The 22250-nt window shown below is 31.5% G+C and overlaps 1 protein-coding gene and 1 pseudogene across 1 annotated transcript; both read right to left on the bottom strand.

The window, feature by feature from the left end:
* Positions 1 to 8303: 8303 nt before the first annotated feature.
* Positions 8304 to 10856, bottom strand: LOC107467871 (sucrose transport protein SUC2-like; annotated as a pseudogene).
* Positions 10857 to 17351: 6495 nt separating this feature from the next.
* Positions 17352 to 20778, bottom strand: LOC107467870 (sucrose transport protein SUC5). The gene is made up of 4 exons (XM_016087089.3): positions 19478 to 20778; positions 17965 to 18028; positions 17781 to 17824; positions 17352 to 17661 (listed from the first exon to the last, which is right to left on the bottom strand). The coding sequence occupies exons 1-4, from the start codon at positions 20741 to 20743 to the stop codon at positions 17488 to 17490; spliced, it is 1548 nt and encodes a 515-aa protein (XP_015942575.1). The 5' UTR covers positions 20744 to 20778; the 3' UTR covers positions 17352 to 17487.
* Positions 20779 to 22250: the final 1472 nt, after the last annotated feature.

Genomic DNA, 22250 nt, shown 5'->3' with positions numbered 1-22250 from the left:
TTTTGCAATAATTATTAGACAAGATCCATCGCCATTATCGCGTTACTTATTTTCTTAATTTAATTTGTTTTTATCTTTTGGTTATGAAGTTTAGCTAGATAGATACATTGTTTAACACAAATTGTTATTTTTTTCATACTAGAGAAGAGTTTGAAAATCTTAAAAAGAATTTTTGATCAGAAGAGGAACACAAATTTTTTATAATCTTAAATTCTTTCATAATATCTAATTTTGTAGTGATAATTTTTTCAAAGTTTTATAACTCATTACATTGGTGTTTTTATTAAGAGTCGGTCAACTAAACGAAAAAAATTAGGATAAAGTATTTTTTTTGTCTCTGAAATTTTCGAAAAGTTTCAAAAATATCCTTAAGTTTTAATTTGTTTCAATTTTATTCTTAATGTTTTAAATATGCTTCAATTATATCCTTTTTGTTAATTTTTTTATAGTCAACCAATAGTCAACTTTTTGTTTTCAATTTTAATCTCTAATTCTAACAGTGTTTAACAGTTGACACACTGCCTAATCCATCTTTTTTCTTTTTTTTCCAATCTCATTCTATTCCAACAAACCAACACTTCCACTTTTCTTTCCAATCTCATCCTCTCATCCTCTCATTAAATTGGCTGGTGATTGGTGGTGGTGCCGGTAGTTACAGCAAGAAAGATGAATGAGAGGATAAGCGATGGTTGAGAAGAAAAGTGGAAGTGTTAATCTGTTGGAATGGAATGAGATTAGAAAGAAAGAGAGAGGATAGATTAGGCAATGTATGTGCCAATTGCCAAACACTATTAGGATTAGAAGTTAAAATTGGAAACAAAAAATTAATTATTAAAAATTAACAAAAAGAATATAATTAAAGCATATTTAAAACATCAAAGATAAAATTAAAATAAATTAAAATTTAAGAATATTTTTAAATTTTTTCAAAAACTTTAAAGACAAAAAATATATTTTATTTAAAAAATTACTTTCGATGCGTTTTGACCAACAAAAGATTGAATAAAGTAAGACCGAACGCCAAAAAGAATTTTTAAATTTTCCTTATTTAAATACAATATTGATAGTTAATAATATAAACATAGAGTTATATATAAGAATGAGACTTTTCAAGTAGAATAAAATAAAAATAAGGCGTTGATCCAAGTATGAAACATTTGGCAAGTGATTAAAGAGGGGGGTTTTGTAGATAGCAAGCTAAGATGTGTTGTGATGCCAAATGTTAGGTAATGTGAGTAGGTTTATAAGTTATGTAACTATCGAAAAACTGAAATTCCAAAGGCAGTTAGTTACGTGGGACTAAGATCTCTCCCGAAGCTATAAGCCTCATTGACTTGTGACTTGTGATATATAGTTAGTTAGGTTATTAACGTCATTTAATGTATACAGTTGATGGAAGTTAGTTATGACTACTTGTTTTCAAGGCTATAGGTATTTCTCTATCTCGCAATTTCCTTGCTACTTCATCATCACTTCAATTTGGATAATGTTTTGCTTCCTCTTATGCCATCAATATATGGCCCCCCTCATCAATTCATTTCTACGTAATTTTTGTTTTATATGATCATTTAATTAATACATATTAATTATATCTTATATAAAAAAAATTCAGTATATTAGTTGATAAATAATATCCGACCCAATTTTAAAATAACATTTAAAACAATAAAAAAATAAAAGATAAAAATTTAAATTGAATAACAAAAGATACATTAAAATTGAAATAAAAATAAAAAGGATAGATTGAAATTGAAAACAAAGAGAATCACTCTACTTTCTATCCAATTTCTTGACTCAACAAGAAAGGGACTCCTCAACCTAGCTAACTTATCAACACCATAGTTTGGAAATTGATTCGAAAGGACTACTCAAACTTTTATCCAATTTCCCGATGCTACAAGAGAAGAACTCATCAACCTCAATTGTCCACACCATAGTTTCATCACGAAACTAAAAAAGGATTTTCAAATCTCTAAATCATTCTCTACTACAACTACAATAGCTAAGGAGGTATTTATAACCTCTTATTAGGTTAAAACAAAGAAAACCCTCGAGTCCATAAACATAAAGCCCAATCTAGTAATTAAATAAACAAAATCAAAATACATCAAATTAAATTAAAATATTCTAAAAATTTAAACTAATATCTTTTAAATAATATTTGAACTCTTCATATATCGAACATTTGAAACACGTATAATTTAGAATTAATAATTAAACATTTAAAATTTAAGATAAATAAAATAATTTTAAAAAAATAATTAATATTATCTGAAAAAATTAATTCTCTAATATTATTTTTAGTATAAATACACGAAATATTTATTTATTTATTCAATTAATCAATTGTATTGAGAAGCACATACTACATCACTATCTCTTTGACTTGTTTATAGCATGGTCGGTGAGGAGTGGATAAGAAATTAATGTCACACATTTTCTACGAGTTTTGGTGACAATGTCTTGACTACTAGGAAGTAGAGATAATTATCATAGGGAATTAGGACGATAAAATATAATAACCTATATGGTCCTACAATTGCATAGATCTTATTTATGGATCAACAAATACGTGGAACGTAACCTTCAATGCCCCTTTCTTTCAATGTGTCCTGATTAATTACCTATGTACGTGTGAATAATCTTATGAGTCAATTTATGCTGAGTGGGATCCTAAGCTGCTTCTATGGTTGCTTACAACAATCTACCGTCACAATGAAATTTATATGCTTTAATAATTTCTCACACGGCTTGTATATTATGCAACCACAATTAATTAGTTGCTAATAGTAATAATTATATAGTTCTTGTTGAAAGCATATGTTGTCGGCAGAGATTAATTAGTTCATCCTACACATACATTAATAATGTAGATTATATAGTGATTTCCTTCTGTGTTACAGGGGAAAAGAATAAAATTTTAATTAATTATAGTTGTTCATATATCCAAAAGAGGATGTAATTAGAATATATATGAGAAATTTTGGCACAGTAATTTCTAATATTTTTTTTATTATTTGATTAATATAAATATTAAATTATTTTTAGTAAATAAATTTTATTATTTTATGTGTACAAATATTAAAAAATATAAATACAGACTGTATTAATTTATGTGTATAAAATTTTAGTAAATAGATATATATATATATAATGAGAAAGCTAATTATCTGAAAATAATATTTATTCAATATCATGATGAGGTACTACAACAAATATCAGATTTTCTTAAGATTTTCAAAACTTATTGATACTTAAGTTGCATAAAAGGAATCTGATCTCTATACACATGTTGCAACTTGAGTAGGATGCATACAATAAAGGGATTATTCAGTTGATCCTTAAATTGATATTTATTTATTTATTATATATTGCAATGACATTATATGATGGTTATTTTGATCGATGGATATACATGACATTTGCATATGAGGGTATATATATAGCTTATAACCTTTTAGCATAGTATTCCGATCAATGTCACCAATTAAATCATATACATAGTGCGAATATATAGAGACGTCAAATTCGATTTCATTCAAGATATGATGTAAACAATGCAACTTGTCATATCAATAGGCATATAGTTTTAATTTCAATTTCAATGTTACGTATGTAGATCATCATGACAATTTCTTTCTAATTAGGTAGAATAATATACATGTATATACTATAGTAGATACAAAATTGAAAACCGTATAGTATATAGTATAGTATAGTATAGTATCTAGAAGATTGTAGCAGAATAATAATAATAATAATAATAATACAAGAAAGTAGCTAAGGATAATAGGTTTATGAAATGGATGAGTGATAAATATGCATGGTTGGACGTAAACTAATGCATGTAATGCATAATTGATTGATTGAAGATATGGAATATGTGTAGAATGGCTGATCTATATATATATCGGTATCAGGTTCTTCTCAAATCTCATCAGAACCGTGGGCACAGCGCACTGCATGCTATACGTTGTTCCTTTTTATTTTTTGCTTCTATATGAAGACTTCATATCCAATAATAATGTTCCATCTTCAATTTATTTCTTATGCTTTAAGTTAGGTATTTCAATTATAACCTACCTATATATCTATGTCTACGTGTGTCTGCATGCATTCACTTGTTTTAGACAAACGTTAAAATTTATCCTCTTTCCTAAAAAGGAAAAATATAGGTAGAGAATGAATTTAGTAAACAATGCAGTTACGTATACGGTAAGGAGAATGCTAGGGGGACAATGATTTTGTTGAACAATATGAATAACTACCAATCAAATAAAAATACACTACACTTTTAAATTAACCCTTTAAATTTTAATATTAAAATAACCATCTGTACACTAGTAAAATAAACATCTGATATATCTATTATTTACATTGTTTAATATTTTTATTATTCACCTATACTTTTCTATACGGTAATTTCCCTTCTTCACTTATAATTTTCGTGATTTTCATAAGAGTGTAGTGTGTTTTTCACTTTATTGAATCAATTTTAAAGTCAATTATTTATATTATTTACGAAAATTATTATTTACCTGACAAAATTCCCATCTCTAATATCTTTTCGATAAAAAAAGTTAATTTGACATTTGGATAGAATACAAAAATTTTAAAATTTTATTTTTGTATATATATAACTATGTATGTATTAATGTATCTTGAATGATACAATTAGTTTGAGGTAATTACTTTATGTTGGGTGAAATGTTTTATGGATAATTTGATGTATAAATTACCATATTTTTGAAAATCAGATTAAACCGATTAATCAAATTGGTTGAATAATAAATTGGTGGCCAATTCAGTTCGGTTCATAAATGAAATTGTAAAATTTAGAACCACCATTGAGTATGTAACTAATTAAAGTTGAGTAAAGAATTTATTAGATGATTTGATACGTAAATTATTATGATTCTAAAAATTAGATCGAATCAACCGGTTGATAAGTAAATTACGCACACAAAAATTAAAGCTCATTCAAAAAGGTTTCTATCCGAATCAATCCTAGCGTTTCAGCCAACTCTTTGAACAAATTAAAGCATGATAATACTTATCTTTTTTCTTATTAATATAATGGAACTGATGATAGCAAAAAAGGCTGCTAATAATATTCTTGTATATCATTCCATAAGGTTTTCCGGATATATGCTTGATCCTCTAATGATATTTACACTTCTCTGCCCCTTGTTGGATCAATTAAGGCTTTCTTCCAATTCATAAGATACATTTCTAATTTTAGATGGCCTACTCTTTGTTTGCACAATATTGTGTTAAGATTTAACACTTTTTTGGTTGAGGATTTAGTGATTTACCAATGTTTTTTTTTTTGGTTTTTGTACAATTTACCAATGTTATATATGTATAAAGTATGGTATTCCAAGAACTAAAAGGATAAAGCCCAAGGGCCCTAAACTTAGTAGATCCAAAAGAAATAAAGCCCAGAAACCAGGCCCAACAAAGCAGTCCAGACAAAACTTTAGGAGGGAGTATGACTCCCCAAACAAAAAAACTGGAGCAGAGGGAGCGAGGCTTGCATGACTGAATGAAACAGAAAATGGTAAACTAATCTCTCTGCATAACTAACTATACCAACTAATAACCAATTTGAATTGAACGAGTAGTCAGCTCACTTGTCCGTTTAAGTAAGTGTCGAGAGTTCGAATTCTGTCTTGTACATGCACCAACCCATTGATCAGCAATACACTCTTTTTAAGCTCATATCTGCAACAGATTAATTCTTAACCTGACAGGTTAGGAGATTCCATGGAAAAAAAAAAACACTAACTATGCATACTAATGTTGTTGGTTAGTGCTAATTTTATGGAAAGTGCTGATGGGAAGGAGTTACAAAGCAATTTATGTTTGTTGGTGTCCCCTGTCATGGTGTTGGACGTTTTGTAGCTGGTCTTATTATATAGCCTTTGGTGTTTTGCTTTCTTTTACAACTCATTTATGGTCTATATTTAATTTTATACATAGGCAACATGGTAATAGTTTCTTTAGGGTGTGATTGGATCTATACCGCTAAAACCAATAGAAATAAGTACATGAATTGTTTGTGTGTCTCTTTCTATTTTTCACAATCAAATAATAAGCTTTCTGTGATCATATTTATATTCTCTTGTGTTATATCCACAATATTCAAACAGAATTTTAATAATGCATTATATTGTTTGAATATAGATATTTACCTTTGATTATACACTATATATGTGATATAAGTACTATGCCGAGGTCTACATTAAGCTCTATTATGTATATATATATATATTTTTAAAATTGATTAGTCTACTCAAAAATATTTTAATGCTGCAGTTATAATGAAAGGCTTTTTCTGTTTTGAATAAATCCCTGGAAGTAGAACTTTTATGTGAGGAGTAGTAATTATTTGTTGAATTTAAAAAAAATAATAAATTAATTGACGATAACTAAATATTATTATTAGGTTAAAAATCTAATTATGTGTGCGATTAATTTATTATTTATGTAGATATTAATAGAAAATAAAATAGGCCCAATAGCAAACTTCAGGCCTATAAACTTTAAAGAAATAGTTGTTTATCATATCAACACTTTTTTATTAGAACAAAAAATAAGTTTAATGCCAAATTGATGATTCAAGTCCAAGATCATATCACACTCTATGACTCAAACAAATAGTTGCTAACTAAGAAATGTTCATTTCCATCTAAACCAAATCAAAGTCACCCAATCAGTTCTCTTTCTTATCTCTTCTCTCTCATTCATGTGAAACATTTCAAAAGAAAAACAAGAAAAAAATAATCTGATTAGGATTCAAATTAAAGAAAAAAAAATAGATTACCAAAACTAAGCAAGTCAAAAGTTAGGGTTCAAAAGCCAAGATCAAATCAAAGAGATAAATTAAAAAATTCTTTTTATTTTGGTGTTTTATTGGTAACTTGTTGAAGATGCTATTCTCCCTCAAGTACCAAACTGAAAAATGGAAGAAAGTGGAGGCTATGAAACTCTGCTATAAATTAAAGGTCAAAAATTAAACTTGGAGCCAAAGTTTTGATATACGGCTCAGATCCTTGAAGAAAATTGAAAAAGGATGAAAGAGAAGCCGCTGGATTTGATTGTATATTTACTTTAATCACTACTGTTGTCTTCTGCGCTATTGTTGCTGCTGCTGTGACATTGAAAAAGAAGGAAGTCAACTGTTCAATCTAAGATTTAAGCTTTGAAAGATTTACTCCTCTATTAAAGGGGTAAACGACTAGAGATTGATTCAAGGAGTGAGCACATAGTTTAAATTCTCATAGCTTACAAGCTATTCCTCTCTTCTTCTCCAGAGTTTTACATTGAATTTTTTGTTCTTCAGTGTTCATCTTTTCTTTATTTTTTTTCAATGAAAAAAGGCATATAGTAAAGAATCAGTAAAAATCATTGAGAGAAAAGGTAAAGAGAGATACAAGAAAAAGCTAGAAAATTATATCAAAGCTCTTTTGTATATTTTTTCTGTTTTGTACACATGATTCTAAGGGAATTTTCTTACAAAGTTAGGTAAGCACTTAGTGGTTAAAAATTTAGGGAGTGAATCTAGTCAAATCTAATTTGGATAGAAGTTGGGTTTATTCTAGATAGGATTAAGTTGAATCTTAGAAAAATTGGTGCTTGTAATCTTTAAAAGATAGTGAAAATTTCACCGCTATTGCGAGAAAGACTGGATGTAGATTACATTGCACATAATGGTTGAACAAAAATATATGGCTGTATGAATTTCTCTTTTTTAATCTTCTTCTGTTTTTCTTTCATGAAGAGACAAAATAAAAATGTCCCATATATTATCTTTATCTCAGAGTCATAATTATTCTAAAAATAAATATTGCTCTGTTCTTAAAAGCGTCATAAAGAGACAAAATAAAATTGTCTCCTAAATTTTTACTTGATAAATATTTCAGCAATTATATGTTTTTCTAATCAAAATTAAAAAAGACAAAAATATTTAAAAAATAATCATAAATTTAACCCCTTCTCTAGACCATTTTAAAACATTTATTTTTTATTAGACATGATCTAATATATGCATACAAAAATTTATTTGACATGTCTAAGTTTGTGGGTTTTCATTAAAAGTATGAATTTCTCTTATTCAAGTCTTTTTTTTTCCCACTAAAAATGCTTCCTAACTTGTGTTTCTCTCTATTAAAAGTTTCACTACTTTTCTGTCACATTTAATAATTAATTTTATTTATAATCAGTTTCACATTTTGTAATTAGATTAATGATCCGACGCAAGAGAAGGGAAGACTAAAAATTAAAGCAACTTAGGATGACAATTTTCAATTTGGATTTTTCCATGTCATCATTTCACTTCTAAAATAAATCAAATAAATAAAAATATATCTTTTTACCCCCTTCCTACAATGGTATTTTACTTTCTCTTTTTAGTAATTCCTCTTGGCGATAAAGAAATACAATGTTGAGTCTTATCTGTGAATTGTGACTGGTGCATGCATGATCAACAAGGCATTATTACTGTATGTGTATGGTTGAACAAGATCCATGAATCTCTCCACTTTGAGGATATATATATATATAGAAAATGTAACTTTCACTCTGTATCATCCTCATCATCATGATCAGCCAATAATACTAGAAATCTACAGAAAGCACCAATAGCAGAAGGATATAACATCCCACCAATTCATCATGATCATGGTATTCAAACTCTGTTGTTTGGTGATTAATGGAAGGCAGCAGGGGTGGAGGTTGCAGCAGCTTTGGTGAAATCAGGCGGGGGAGAAGGAAGGAAAAACAATGATAGTATTCCACTGATTGCAGCTGCCACAGCACCCAACACAAACGATGGCAAGTTACCACCAAAAAGTTTATCAAACGGTCCGCTAACCACAGACATCACCATCTGTCATCAATAATCATAATCATAATCAAGTTTTGCCTCTAATCAAGTTTTATTGTTTTAAACATGTCAAGTGAAATTCTAACCTGTGGTATCACAACTGCAAGATTCAGAATTGCAAGGGATAGCCCTGAATATTGTGATCAAACAACAACAAATTTAAAACTCGTTAATTAATTACATATTTTACTCTACCTGAGCGATCTCAACTTAGTAATTAATTAATTAGTTTTACTGGGTATGAACTTTGAACGTACCTTGGCCTGCCCCTGCTGCGCTGGAGAATATAGATGCTAGAGTATAGGGTATGCTACAAGTAATCTGAAACAAATCAATAAATAATTAATTAAAGTAAGATGTTAGTATTATTATTGTTTTAAGTAAAAGGCTAATAGATTTGTACATGTCAGTTGAAAAAAAGAGAGCTCAATTTGATGCCAACGAAAATTAATTCTACTTTGTACTGTATTAAATTGTTTCTATTATTGGATAGGGGACTGTTAAAGTGATAAGATTGTTAAAGAATTAAGCACATGGCAAAGCAACACAACATATCTTCATTTAATTTTAGTAAATATTCTTTTGTTAATTTTTTTTTCTTTTTAAAAAGAATTTAGATGCAGAATATACGAAATTAGTAGTTAGTTAGTTAGTTACCGCGAATGGGAGTCCAAGAAAGGAGTAAAGAGTCAACGCAGCTGCCTTGACTCCCGCAGGAGGCGGCAGTGGCTCCCGAACCCCATCATGAGCCACCGTATACCGCCGAGAATGCTCGGCCATCTTAGAAACCGCCACCGTCATGGCCAAACAAACCGCGAGCACGCGGCACCCGCCACAATGGAATTCAACATCATTCCCAACGCACCCGCGTGCACCCCCATAGTGTACACCCTCTCCTTCTTATCCTGCGCACCGTACACTTCAACCCCCATCCAATCAGTGTTGTACAGTAAAAACGGAAACCACGCGAACCAATTGAAACACGTCACCAACAATAGGATCCACATTGGTCTTTTGAGTTCCCGCAAAGCACCGAATAATTCCCCAATCCCTCCCTTCCCGCCATTTCCAACTGAACCCGTTATTCGTAACGGTTTTTCCTTAACGTACGTAACAGTAACAGTTACCAGCACTAGCTGAATCGCAACGGCGAAGAGGAAGCACGTCTTCACGTCCGCACAGTACTCGTCACATGATGCCGTTTTTGTGAACGGTAGCACTCGGTGGATTCCGCCGGAGGATCCCGCTGCGGAGCCGAGGATGTTCCCGGCGGCTGTGAAGAGCGTGTAGAAGGCGTAGCCGGTTCTGGTCTTGCTGTGGTCTCCGGCGGCGAGGTCGGCGATGAAGGCGCGGCACGGTCCCTGGAGGAGGTTGTTGGCGAAGTCGATGATCCAGAAGCCGACGATGAAAACGGCAATGGTGCGAGGGCGGAGGTTGGCTTCGTCGGAGTTACCAAGGAAATGGCCTAGGTCTGCAGCGTAGCCGATGAGGAAGGAGGCGAAGACAACGGATAGGGTTCCAGCGATAATGAAGGGGCGGCGGGGGCCGAAGCGGGAGGTGCAGCGGTCGCTATAGAAACCAACGAGGGGCTGGACGATGATGCCGGAGATAGGGCCGCAGAGCCAGATGAAGGAAACCCACATGTGAGGGGTTCCGAGTATTTGGACGTAGGGTGTGAGTATGGTGAGCTGTAGGGCCCACACGAATTGTATGCCTACGGCGAGGGTCGCCACGGTGATGATCTTACTTAGAGGGCTAGACAGCTGATCAGTCGGTGGAGCAACCGGAGCTTCCTCCGCATGAGGAGGATGAAGTTTGGTGGCACTGACAGACTCCATTTATAAAAGGTTTATTCTATTACTCCTAAAAATTGGTACATAAAGTTTTTGTTTCCAAAAATTGCTCACTCAACTTCTGAGTGTGCATGAATGATAAATGGTTTGAAGTTTGAACTTGGGAAAAGAGCCAAATAAATGTTAGGAGTGGAGATATGCATGGATTTTATATGCACTCAAATATGTGTCGCCAATATAGACTGAGTGCACGTTCTAGTCTGACTAAGGTTTCATATTTAATTAGTGGTGTCATTTTCAGTGGCTCTCGCAAATAATGATTTGTTTGTTTTGTAGTTACTAGTTGTTATTTTCATGTTTGAATGGAGTTGCAAGGGCGTTAGTGAATTGCTTTGAATTCAGTTAGAGTTAAAGGACATGTGGGGATGTCGTTAACATCATACAAGTTCCATTTGAACTCCACACTTTAACATCACTCAAGTTCCAGTCTGAGTTGAGTTAGGCAAAATTGTTGTTGATCTCTTTGAAGTTTCAGTTCTGATTACAAGCGGGACCAACCAAGCCAATGGACCATAAACTGATGGTAATATGTTCCCACTTGTGTGTAGGCATACACCAATATTTCACATGCATATTTTCTAGCCTAATACGCCAAATTAAGTATATCTTTAAGATATCTCTTAAGTTCTTTTTCAATAATTTGAAATAAAAGGTACTGCTGGTATATTAGGCGAGTGGAAATTAGACTAAAGCTTAAGGAAGACGTAAAATCTACAGCTTAATCACTGGGTTGATTATCAATTACCAACATTATTCAAAGTCGGCTAACGAGAGAGTTGACAATTTCAGGGTAAATTTAATTTTGGACCACACTCTTAATTAATTTGGCCAAGGCTTACATCATCAGCACAAGTCACACAAGGTAGAGTGTAGACTACCTTTTAGTCCTTTTGTTTGGAAAATCTTCACAGAACCGGAATGCTATAGACTTTTTTTTATGCTATAAAATTATGGATTATGCTAAGTAACTAATAATTTTTTTAAACAATATGAACGATCACTAATAAAATAAAAATACATTATATCTTTAAATTATTTACTTAAATCGTATTAATATTAGAATAACCATGCGCATATTTATTAAATTGAACATCCGATATATCAATTGTTCACATTATTTAATATTTTCATTGTCTATCTATATTTTTTTAAATTATAAATTATTTATAAATGTAAAATATCTCTCCTTAGGAGCTAATTTTTAAAGGTTGAATGAGGTTAATTTAGTCTCAATTCTGATAATATATCTAATGTGTCAATATATAACTTTTTAAAAAAAAAATTTGAAGCGCGAATAATGTAACAATTCAATATAATTAATGCAATAAAGTTCGTATTTAGATACCTATAAAACTTTTTAGTATATATACAGAGGTTAATTTTGATATAAATTGATAATATAAAATATTTTATATAATCATATAATTATATCTATTTTTTTAAATGATAATTTACATGATTAATATATAAAATAATTTTTTTATTGATGTAGTATTAAGAGTCCGTTTGGGAAGTAGCAGAAGCTACTTTTTTTTATTTTTGGATTATAAAAAATCACCGTCTATGTGTTTGGCACTATTTTAAAAGAAGCTTTTAACTTCTCAAAAAGTTAATTTGCAGCTTTTTAAAGAAGTAGAAATATATGACTTACCACTTACTTAAAAAAAATTAATTTTAAAACAAAAAAAATCTACTTTCCTTCTTGACTCTATGAAAAATACTGACCCTTCATCACCATTTTCACACAAGGTCTGCTAGAAGCACTGGCCTTCCACCATCATTCTCACGCAATGTTTCAAGTCTCATTATTTTTACGTAATAAAACATCTGATGGAAGTATTGATCCTCCACCACATTTTCAGACAATATTACATCTGAACAACTTACTGCATATATTCCTTCTAAGTATTTTTTTTATCATTTTATCACTATTTTTTATTATTAAATTTGTATTCAAGTGTGGTATGAAATTTCAGTTTTAATTTTATTTTTTTCATATGTAATTTTATAGCTTATTATTATTTTCATAGTTAATTATAACAAGTTCTTGACCTCAATAAAGGAGAAGAGAGTTCTAATAAGAGTAAAAATAAAAAATAAAAAACAGCAATAAAATATACATTGACACACATTTTATATTTATTTTTTATTTTCACCTACCATATCATACATAATATTAGTGATTAGATTATGTAAAATCAACATTCAATATTGGAAAATATTTGTTATTATGGTTATTTTAATATTCATTCTCTTTTATAAAAAAAATTTATCTTTTGCGTTATTTATCCAAACGTTACAACTTTAAAATAAGTACTTTTATAACTAAAAAATTAAACACAAAATAACTTATTTATAAGCTGCTTTTAATAAAAGTCCTTATATTTTAAATTTATTTTTCAAAAAAACTTATTTAAGTTATTTATCCAAACTGGACTTAAGTAAATAAAATACGTATTTTTATACTAAAAGAATATCAAAATTTAATTCATATATAAATAATAATTTTTTAATTTAAATTAAAAACCGGCTATACAAATATACCATGAAATTCCACTGTTATTCGATAGTAATTATTTATTTGATTTGATGTACCGAAAGTATTTCAAATAATGAGACACTTTTTAACCACCAAATAATTAGCAGACTTTCTCCTCTCATATGTATTATATTCGGAAATAGTTGGTAACTATAAATTAACTAAAAATAATTAAAATTTATTTTATTTAGTATTTTTTAATAAATATTAAATAAGATAAATTTTTATTTTTTTTGTTTTTTTGATATTATCATTTTATATTTATTAGAATATAAATAAGATCAATTAGATCAATTAGCATTATTTAGCATGTCTGTATATTTATTATAGGATATTATGTTTTTATTGTTTTGATTCTTCTAGAACCTATATATATCTTTGTATATTATATTATTTAAATGCACTCAATAATACACTATATTTTCTCCAGTTTAATCTCTTATTTTTAACATGGTATCAAGAGCATAGGTTTCTTTCTCTTTCCATAAAAATTAGTTCATAGTTAATATTCTGTCCCTGTTTTCACTCTCCACTTTCCGAAATTTTCTTCTGTCATCGGCCATACCATCGTCTTCGTCTCACTATTATGAGTACACAGAGAACAGCCCAGTCATTGAAAACTGCCGGACGTGCCTATGCAAGGCCCATGTCCGCTCAACATTTTTCTCTATCCAAACGCTTCCAGAATCGTTAGATCTTCGGCAACGATCAACAATCTAGGAGCTTCACACGTGTCGTGCATAAGTGACTCCTACCAACTCGCTTCCCAACCTCGTGTGTCGCCTGTTATGATCCATTGGTTCGACCCGCACACCCAGTCACTCGTCCATGTGTCTTTCTCCTCCACTACTCGTTTATTACTACATGTCATCCTTTTGCTGACGTGGCAGTCAGTGGGACCCCTTATTTTTTGGTGAGCTCTTTTCGATTCTGTCATCCATTTTTTTTATTTCTGTCCCGATTTTGCAGCTTCTTCTCTTTTCTCGTCTTTGTATCTACTATCATAAAAAAATAAGATGTTTTTGCTGCCATAGACAAAAAGAGTACATTCTGTCGCAATTGTAACTATTTTGGGTACCTCTTCTCAGACTGTCATTCTATTGAATGTCGAAAATGTAAACAGAAGTGTTACGTTGGCTCTAATTGTCCAACACTCTTCTGTCATTATTGCAAGCTCTTGGGACACTTGATTACCACCTGTCTTACTCGCCCACAATATTCATATCAACACAAATATCATTCCCGTTCTAACTACACTAATAAGAATGTGCCAGCTTCTATTGTTGCTGCTGCTATTACTGACTCCACCAACTCTACTTCTCTCAAACCACCTTTTGTCTCTCCGTCCAACATTGAATATCTTCTTAAGCTACTTCTCTCATTTTCTACTAATACTTCTACTACTCTTTTCACTCTTCTAGATAATTCTAAATGGTATTTTGATTTTGGATTGCTTTAATCACATGTCTCTTTTACATCATCCTTTTTCATCTTTGTCTACCACCACAAATGCACATTCTGTCAACATTGCTGTTGGTTTTCTCTTATATCCAACACATAAGGATTTTATTTCACAGTCTGAACTTAATCTCTCTGATACTTATTTTATTTCAAAATTAAACTTTAATCTTATCTCTGTTGGTCAACTTGTTGAACTCGATTTTGATGTCAATTTTTCTATTTCTGGTTGTCGTGTGCAGGATCGTGAGATGAGATAGATCATTAGGACTGGACGTAAGGTCGGAAGATTATTTGAGCTCGAGAATCTTCATATTCTTGTGTCAAATCTTTGTGCTATCTTTTTCCATCTATCCTTCACTTGTGGCATTACCATCTTGCCCACAACTCTTTAGAAAAATTGCGTTCTCTTGTGTATAAAGGTGTTTCGAGTCAGGTTAATAATGAGTCTTTTAATTGCATTTCTTGTCAAACAATCTGATTTATCTTTTCACAATAATTCACCTCTTACTTGCTCTCCTTTTAATCTTATCCACTTTGATGTTTGGGGCCTACTCACATCACTTCTATGGGAGGGGCTTGCTATTTTATAGTTTTTATTGATAATTATTCACGCTTTACTTGGGTTTATTTGATGACTAATTGCCATGAGTTATCTCAAATTTATATTAACTTTGCCATTATGATTAAAACTCAGTTTTTCATAATCTTTAAGGTGTGTTTGTTTGAGGTGAAAATGGGAGGAAAGAAAAGGAAGGGAAAGAAATTGGAAGGAAAATAGTTATTTTCCTTTGTTTGGTTGAGGAGAGAAATGGGAGAGGAAGGAAAATGAATGGAAAAATATTGATGGGATCCACCAATTTTTTTCCTCCAAGAGTGGAAAGAAAATGGAGAGAAAACTAATTCTCTCTCTACTTCCAATATTATTCCTTTACTTTTTTCAATATATTTTATAATATAAGGATAAAATTATCTTTTTATAACATTTTTTTCCTTCTTATTTTCCTTTCATCCAAACACATCTAAGAAAAATAAAAATGCACTTAATAAAATGGACGGGCTAAACGCAAACACCATCACATTCTTGATTCTGTTCGTGCATTGCTTATTTCTTCTTCGTGTCCTACATAGGGTGAAGCAATTCATACTGTTGTCCATGTTATCAATAGACTCCCTTCTTTTGTCCTTGGTAACATTACTCCCTTTGAGCGTCTTTATCATACTTCTTCATATTACAATTCTCTTTGAATTTTTCGTTGTGTCTGTTTTATTCTTCCTTAGCCTCATAAACATAATAAACTTGAACCTCGGGCTCGCATGTCTTGTTTCCTTGGTTATGGAACTGAACATAAGGGTTATCATTGTTGAAATCTTCTTTCTAGACGTATTCGTATATCTTGTCATGTTTAGTCTGGGAGCATCGTATGTTTTTTAAGTTCTCCTCATTTAAGTTCATTCCTTCTACTCAGTCAACGTTTTTCACTAACTCCAATGTTGATCTTTTTTCTAGTAATGTTTATTGTGACAATCGCAGTGCTATTCAGATTGCTCATAATGATGTTTTTCATGAACGCGTCAAACACATTAAGATTGATTGTCATTTTGTCTGACAATGCCTTCTTATTGATGTTGTTCGTCTCGTAGCTGTTAGGACTCTAGATCAAATTTTGATATCTTCACGAAAACTCATCATCATTCTACTCTTTTTCGGATTCTAGTGTCAAAATTCAAAATAGTATCTTTAGCTCCCACTTGAGTTTGAAGAGGAATGTTATAGTATAATTCGAATCAATTAGACCAATTAGCATTATTTAGCATATATGTATATTTATTATAGAATATTATATTTTTATTATTTTGATTCTTCTAACACCTATATATATCTTTGTACATTATATTATTTATATGCACTCAATAATACACTATTTTTTTTTTAATTTAACCTCTTATTTCTAATAATATTATTATTGAACAAATCACTCATCTACTTATTTTGTAACCATACATTCCGTCTCTCGGGTCCATAATAAGTTAATAACCATGCATTTTAATTCATATATTTAATCATCAAATATTTAGCAATCACGCACTTTACAATTTATATTATTCTTAGAAAATTCCTTTGGTAAATAGTAAGATTAAATTAGACAAAAAATAAATATTATAATTAAATTTTTGAGAAAAACATATATTATACATAATGTCTTTTTTTCCATTATAAAAAATAAACTTGACTTTTTTTTATTAAAAAAATTCTTGATTCGTGGATCGTATCACGAACCTTATTATTGTACAATAAAAAAGGTAATGTTGAACTAAATTAGGTTGGTCTAGTGATTAATTCACTAGTTTATTTAAGCAAGTGTCTAGGTTTCGAATTTTGTTTTGTGTATGTAACAACCCATTGACCAGCAACAAATTCTTAAATGTAGTTTAGATCCGCCACCAATTAATCTTTGATTTGGCGGTTGAAAACACCGTGTTAAAAAAAAAAAAAAACAGAGCAGTGCTAGATGGGTCTTGAACAAGCTATGGTTATGTGCAGCCACGCATCAAACTTTCATTTTATTAATGCGTATCATTTGATAGATATGGTTGATACAGCAAAATCGGTAATTGCTTGTAGCATCTGGTTGGATAACCTAAATGATCTTAATTAAGCAAACAGCTTTAGTTAAATTAAAAGAGCATTCTGTTTTTTGCCAATTATACATGAGATGGATAACTAAAATGTTGCATTGATTAATTAATTAATGAAAGCCTCCTCCGGTGATTGCAGCCTTGACGTCCGGCGGCGGAGAGGGCAGCAAGGTTATGGACAATATGCCACTGATTGCAGCCGCTACGGAACCAACCACGAAAGATGGCAGGTTACTGCCACCAAACAATTTGTCCCATGGTCCACTAACAGCAGACATCAACATCTGTATACATATAAGTATACATGTGCATGTGATTAATTAATCAATTCTTCTAGACATGAAATGAATCATTAATTAGAAAGGAAGAGAAAAAAACATATGAATTGAAATTTGATCCTGACCTGTGGTATGACAACTGCAAGATTGAGAACTGCCAGGGATAGACCTGAATATTTGATACAAAAATAAACAAAAAAAGTTATGCATTTTAGGATGAGACCATGATCGTTATTAATAGTAAATCCCAAATCAATAGTAATTAAAATTTTTCAAATTCAATGATTTAAGTGGTTATGATTATCAAACCTTGTCCTGCTCCTGCGTTGGTGGAGAATATAGATGCCAGAGCAAAGGGTATGCAGTAAGTGATCTGAACACGACCATATAATGAGTTAGGTTATTATTACCAAATCTTGCACATGAATCAAGTTCTCAAAAATAGATATTTAACTTGCTAGCATTTCAGTGGTAAACTTAGTCCTTGCACTTTAATCCTTTTTTTAGTTGGAAATAACATAAATTGGTAAATAATGAAGGAATTATAGGAAATAAGATGTAGGAATTTAAAAATTAAAGGAGGACGTAAAGTTAAAAAAAAAAAGTTATTTCAACAACTTACGAAATGGTTAATCAATAATACTATGTTAAAATATTATAAAAATATGGTCAAACATAAACAACTTACTAAATTTGTCAATAGTCTATATCTATATTTATGATACTAGACAAAATTTGGTGCACATTTTTTTTTAAATATTCATTATATATTTATATAAAAAATATATTTTGCAATGTTTAAGTCTTAAACTCATTATTTTTTAGTTTGAACATTTCGGTAATGTTAGAAAGACAAAAGAAAAATTTAGAATTTATCTTATTTAATATTCATTAATTGTTGTAATAATTAATAAATATTAAATGAAACAAATCCAAGCTGTTTTTACCTAATTTTAGTTACCAAATATTTAAGAATGAATACCCATTTCGACCCGATAATTTTTTTGAAAGACTACGAGGCTATCGATTAAAAAAAATACCCTTTTCGGCCTTTGATATTTAACTTTTTGAGACTGCTTTGTCAATGATCTCTTTTTCAGAATATACTTATGTGATAGTTAATCACTAATATATCTTCCATTTAATTTTTATACACCAACAACAAAATCTTGTCCTATTTAATTTTTATAAGCAAAAATAATTTAAAAATGACTAATATTTCTTAATTTTATACAGTAAATTTTGCTGATATATTTAAAAAAATAATTAAAGAAATTAAACAGTTTTGACAATTATTCTTAAAAGATAGTGAGACTCTCAATAAAAAAATTTGTCAATTCTAGTTAGTTTTTAATGGATAAATCAACAATTTAACATATTATATAGGCTTATTCCGTTAATACAAAAAATATTAATAAAGAGATTACTCAATTTCATAGAAATAAAAATTAAAGACTAAAAAGAATATTTTTTTTATTAAGGACCTTATTATCTTTTGAAGTAATTATAGGAGACCGTTTAAAATTTTTTTTCAATATTTAAATACTCACTTTTTTAATAACTAACATCTTATAAATTATTAAATAATATAATTGGCTAACCAATTTAAAAATTCACAATGAAAATGTCATCATAACCTTATTCCATAAATTTTCTCTCAATTCACATGTTAATATTGTTTCCTTCAAAATGAAACAAAAAAGAATTAGAATGATGGGAAGTTTAAGTTTACGTGCCTTCTTTTCATGCATGGCTGGCGCGTGGCGTGCATGACAATGGAAGATGGGAATTGTTACTAATTAAAATTGCAATAACCACTTACAGCAAGAGGAATTCCAAGGACGGCGTAGAGAGTTAAGGCAGCAGCCTTGACGCCACGAGACGGCGGAAGAGGCTCCAGAGATCCGCCAGCACCCACCGCATACCGCCGCAAATGTTTGGCTATCTTGGAGATAGGCACCGTCATGGCCAAACAAACGGCTAGCAAGAAGTTAACAACTCCCCATAGCCTCTTCTCGCCACCAAGCCCACGCGCCAACACACCAATCCCCAAGGACGCGCCACCAGACACAATAGAATTCACCATCATCCCGGTGGCACCCTCGCGGACCCCAGTATCATACACACTCTGCTCCTTATCCTTCCCTCCGTACACCTCAACCCCCATCCAGTCAGTGTTGTACTCAAAAAACGGAAACCACGCAATCCAATTGAAACACGTCACCAATAAAAGGATCCGCATCGGCCTCTTAAGCCCCTGCAATGCACCCAATAATTCTCTCATCCCGCCTTTTTCACTTTTCCCAATGGAAACCGTTAACTGTTTTTCCTTCACGTACATCAAGTTGACGGTTACAATAACAACCAATAGCAACACGGAGATCATAAAACACGTTTTCACGTCCGCGCACTCGTCGTGGCATGCTTTCGTCGTTGTGAAAGGCAGGATTCTGTAAAGCCCGCCGGAGGATCCGGCGGCGGAGCCCAGGACGTTTCCGACCGCCATGAAGAGCGTGTAGAGTGCGTACGCGGTTTTCGTTTTGCTTTGATTCCCCGCAGCGAGGTCGGCCAGGAGAGCGCGGCACGGTCCTTGGAGCATGTTGTTGGCGAAGTCAATGATCCAGAAGCCGAGGATGACGAGGCCGATGGTGCGCGGACGGATTTTGTGCTCCTCTCCGGTGGCGACTAGTTCGTCACCGAGGAGGTGGCCGATGTCGGCAGAGAATGCGATTAAGAAGCCTGCGAAGGTGACGGCTAGGGTTCCGGCGGCGATAAACGGGCGGCGGGGGCCGAAGCGGGAGGTGCAGCGGTCACTGTGGTAGCCGACGAGGGGCTGGACGAGGATGCCGGAGACAGGGCCGCAGAACCAGATGAAGGAGACCCACATGTGTGGAGTTCCGAGTATTTGGACGTAGGGTGAGAGTAGTGTGAGTTGTAGGGCCCAGCCGAACTGTATGCCGGCGGCGATGCTGGCCACCGCCATGATCTTGCGCAGTGGGGCAGGTTGCATGGTGGCAGTTGCCTCCGCTGCCTGCACTTCAGGAGGAGGCTTGGTGGCTGAAGTGGAAGCAGAGACGACAGGCTCCATTCCTTGCAATCTATGTTAGAGAGAGGGAGCAGTGAAGAGTGTGAATGTGTATTTAATGTGTGGTGGTTGGTGGGTTTATAGTAGTTTGGGGAGTGGTGGTTCTGTGAATGAAAAGTGAAAAACTGCTGCTCTTGCATTGCATTATGGCTTGTTTAATAATTGGCTGTAAGACCCACTTACATCGATATTCTCGTCAAGTCGATATTCAAAATTCTTTAAATAATTTGATATTTTATTGAATTATTATTTAACGATTTTTAATTGTTAATTTTTTATAAAAATAATTACTAGGTTATTGTCCACCTTAATAATTAGACATGAGATAAATACACAGATGAAACAAATTATTTATTTTTCTTTTATCTTAGGTTCAGAAAATTAAAGTATGGAAAAGTTACACTTTAGAATGGGTACGTTATATATACTTCTTTGGTGATGAAAGGTCGTGGTCCGTAAGCATGATGATGTTGAGGAAGGGAGGTCATTATTCGTTTGGAAATAAATTAAATAGCTGTAGTGTCATTTTCTGCTATATCAATTATTTGTTTGTTTGTTTGTTTGTTCCTTTTCATACTCTAAAGCTTGTTTGTGATGAAGTTTGAATACTACAACATTATATCTACCATGCATGTTAATTGTTTCTTAGCCAGGTACATGCATATATACTTCCATTTTCATCCATACTCTCCCGAAGACTTTGATGTAATTTGGCAACTTTCTATTGTTATCTACAAATTTTGAATTTAAGTTTTACTTAAAAAAAAAAACGAGGTAATTTAAACTAGGATCAAATATTTTCATCTCTACACTAAAAATTATTTCGATATTATCCCTTTTTGAAGTTAGAGGTGTTGTGAAATGAAATAGATATTAAGGTTCTTAAAACAAAACTGATAATTGAATTAATAAAATTAGAGAATTAATGATTCAATAGAAATTAAATTCAATATAATAAAATAATATATTTATATAGAAAAAATATATTTTAAAAAAAGATTAGTTATTTTAAATTAATTAACTGTTAAAAATTTTCATTAATTTAAATGATTAATTAATTTTTTTACTAATTTTTAAAATTTTTTATTAGTTCGCTATCAATAAATTTTTATCTTAAATTAAATTGATCTGATGATATATTTTCAATTAACCTAATTAAACCAGTCAATTCGGCCCGGTACTCATCAGGATTCAGGACCATGTTAGATCGATATAGTTTTACGGGACATGTAACATCAAAAAATTCCATTTGAATGTTATTAATGTATGAAACTGTCCTAGTATCTCGGTTGAATAATATGTATTCTGCGTTTGATGTTTACAATGCAATGAATAAAGCAGAAGCATATATATATATCCACAGATCCACTGAATACTGATAGATATTCTTGGAGAAAAATTATCATAATCTATCTATCTATCTAATTTTATTATATAAAAATTAATCTATTTTTATTATATAAAAATTAATATTAACTTTTTATACATTAAATTTAAGTTATATTTTTTT

This window comes from Arachis duranensis, chromosome 9, assembly GCF_000817695.3.
Source record: "Arachis duranensis cultivar V14167 chromosome 9, aradu.V14167.gnm2.J7QH, whole genome shotgun sequence".
NCBI classification, from domain to species: Eukaryota; Viridiplantae; Streptophyta; class Magnoliopsida; order Fabales; family Fabaceae; genus Arachis; species Arachis duranensis.
This window is presented reverse-complemented; position numbering and strand designations above follow the sequence as displayed.

Bases quoted from the DNA above. Each gene is read 5' to 3' on its own strand.
- LOC107467870 (XM_016087089.3), bottom strand. From the start codon at position 20,743: ATGGAGCCTGTCGTCTCTGCTTCCACTTCAGCCACCAAGCCTCCTCCT. The intron at 17,825-17,964 runs GTTTGATAATCA...TCAAATATTCAG, and splicing joins CAACGCAGGAGCAGGACAAG to GTCTATCCCTGGCAGTTCTC. The intron at 17,662-17,780 runs GTCAGGATCAAA...ATATGTATACAG, and splicing joins TTGCAGTTGTCATACCACAG to ATGTTGATGTCTGCTGTTAG.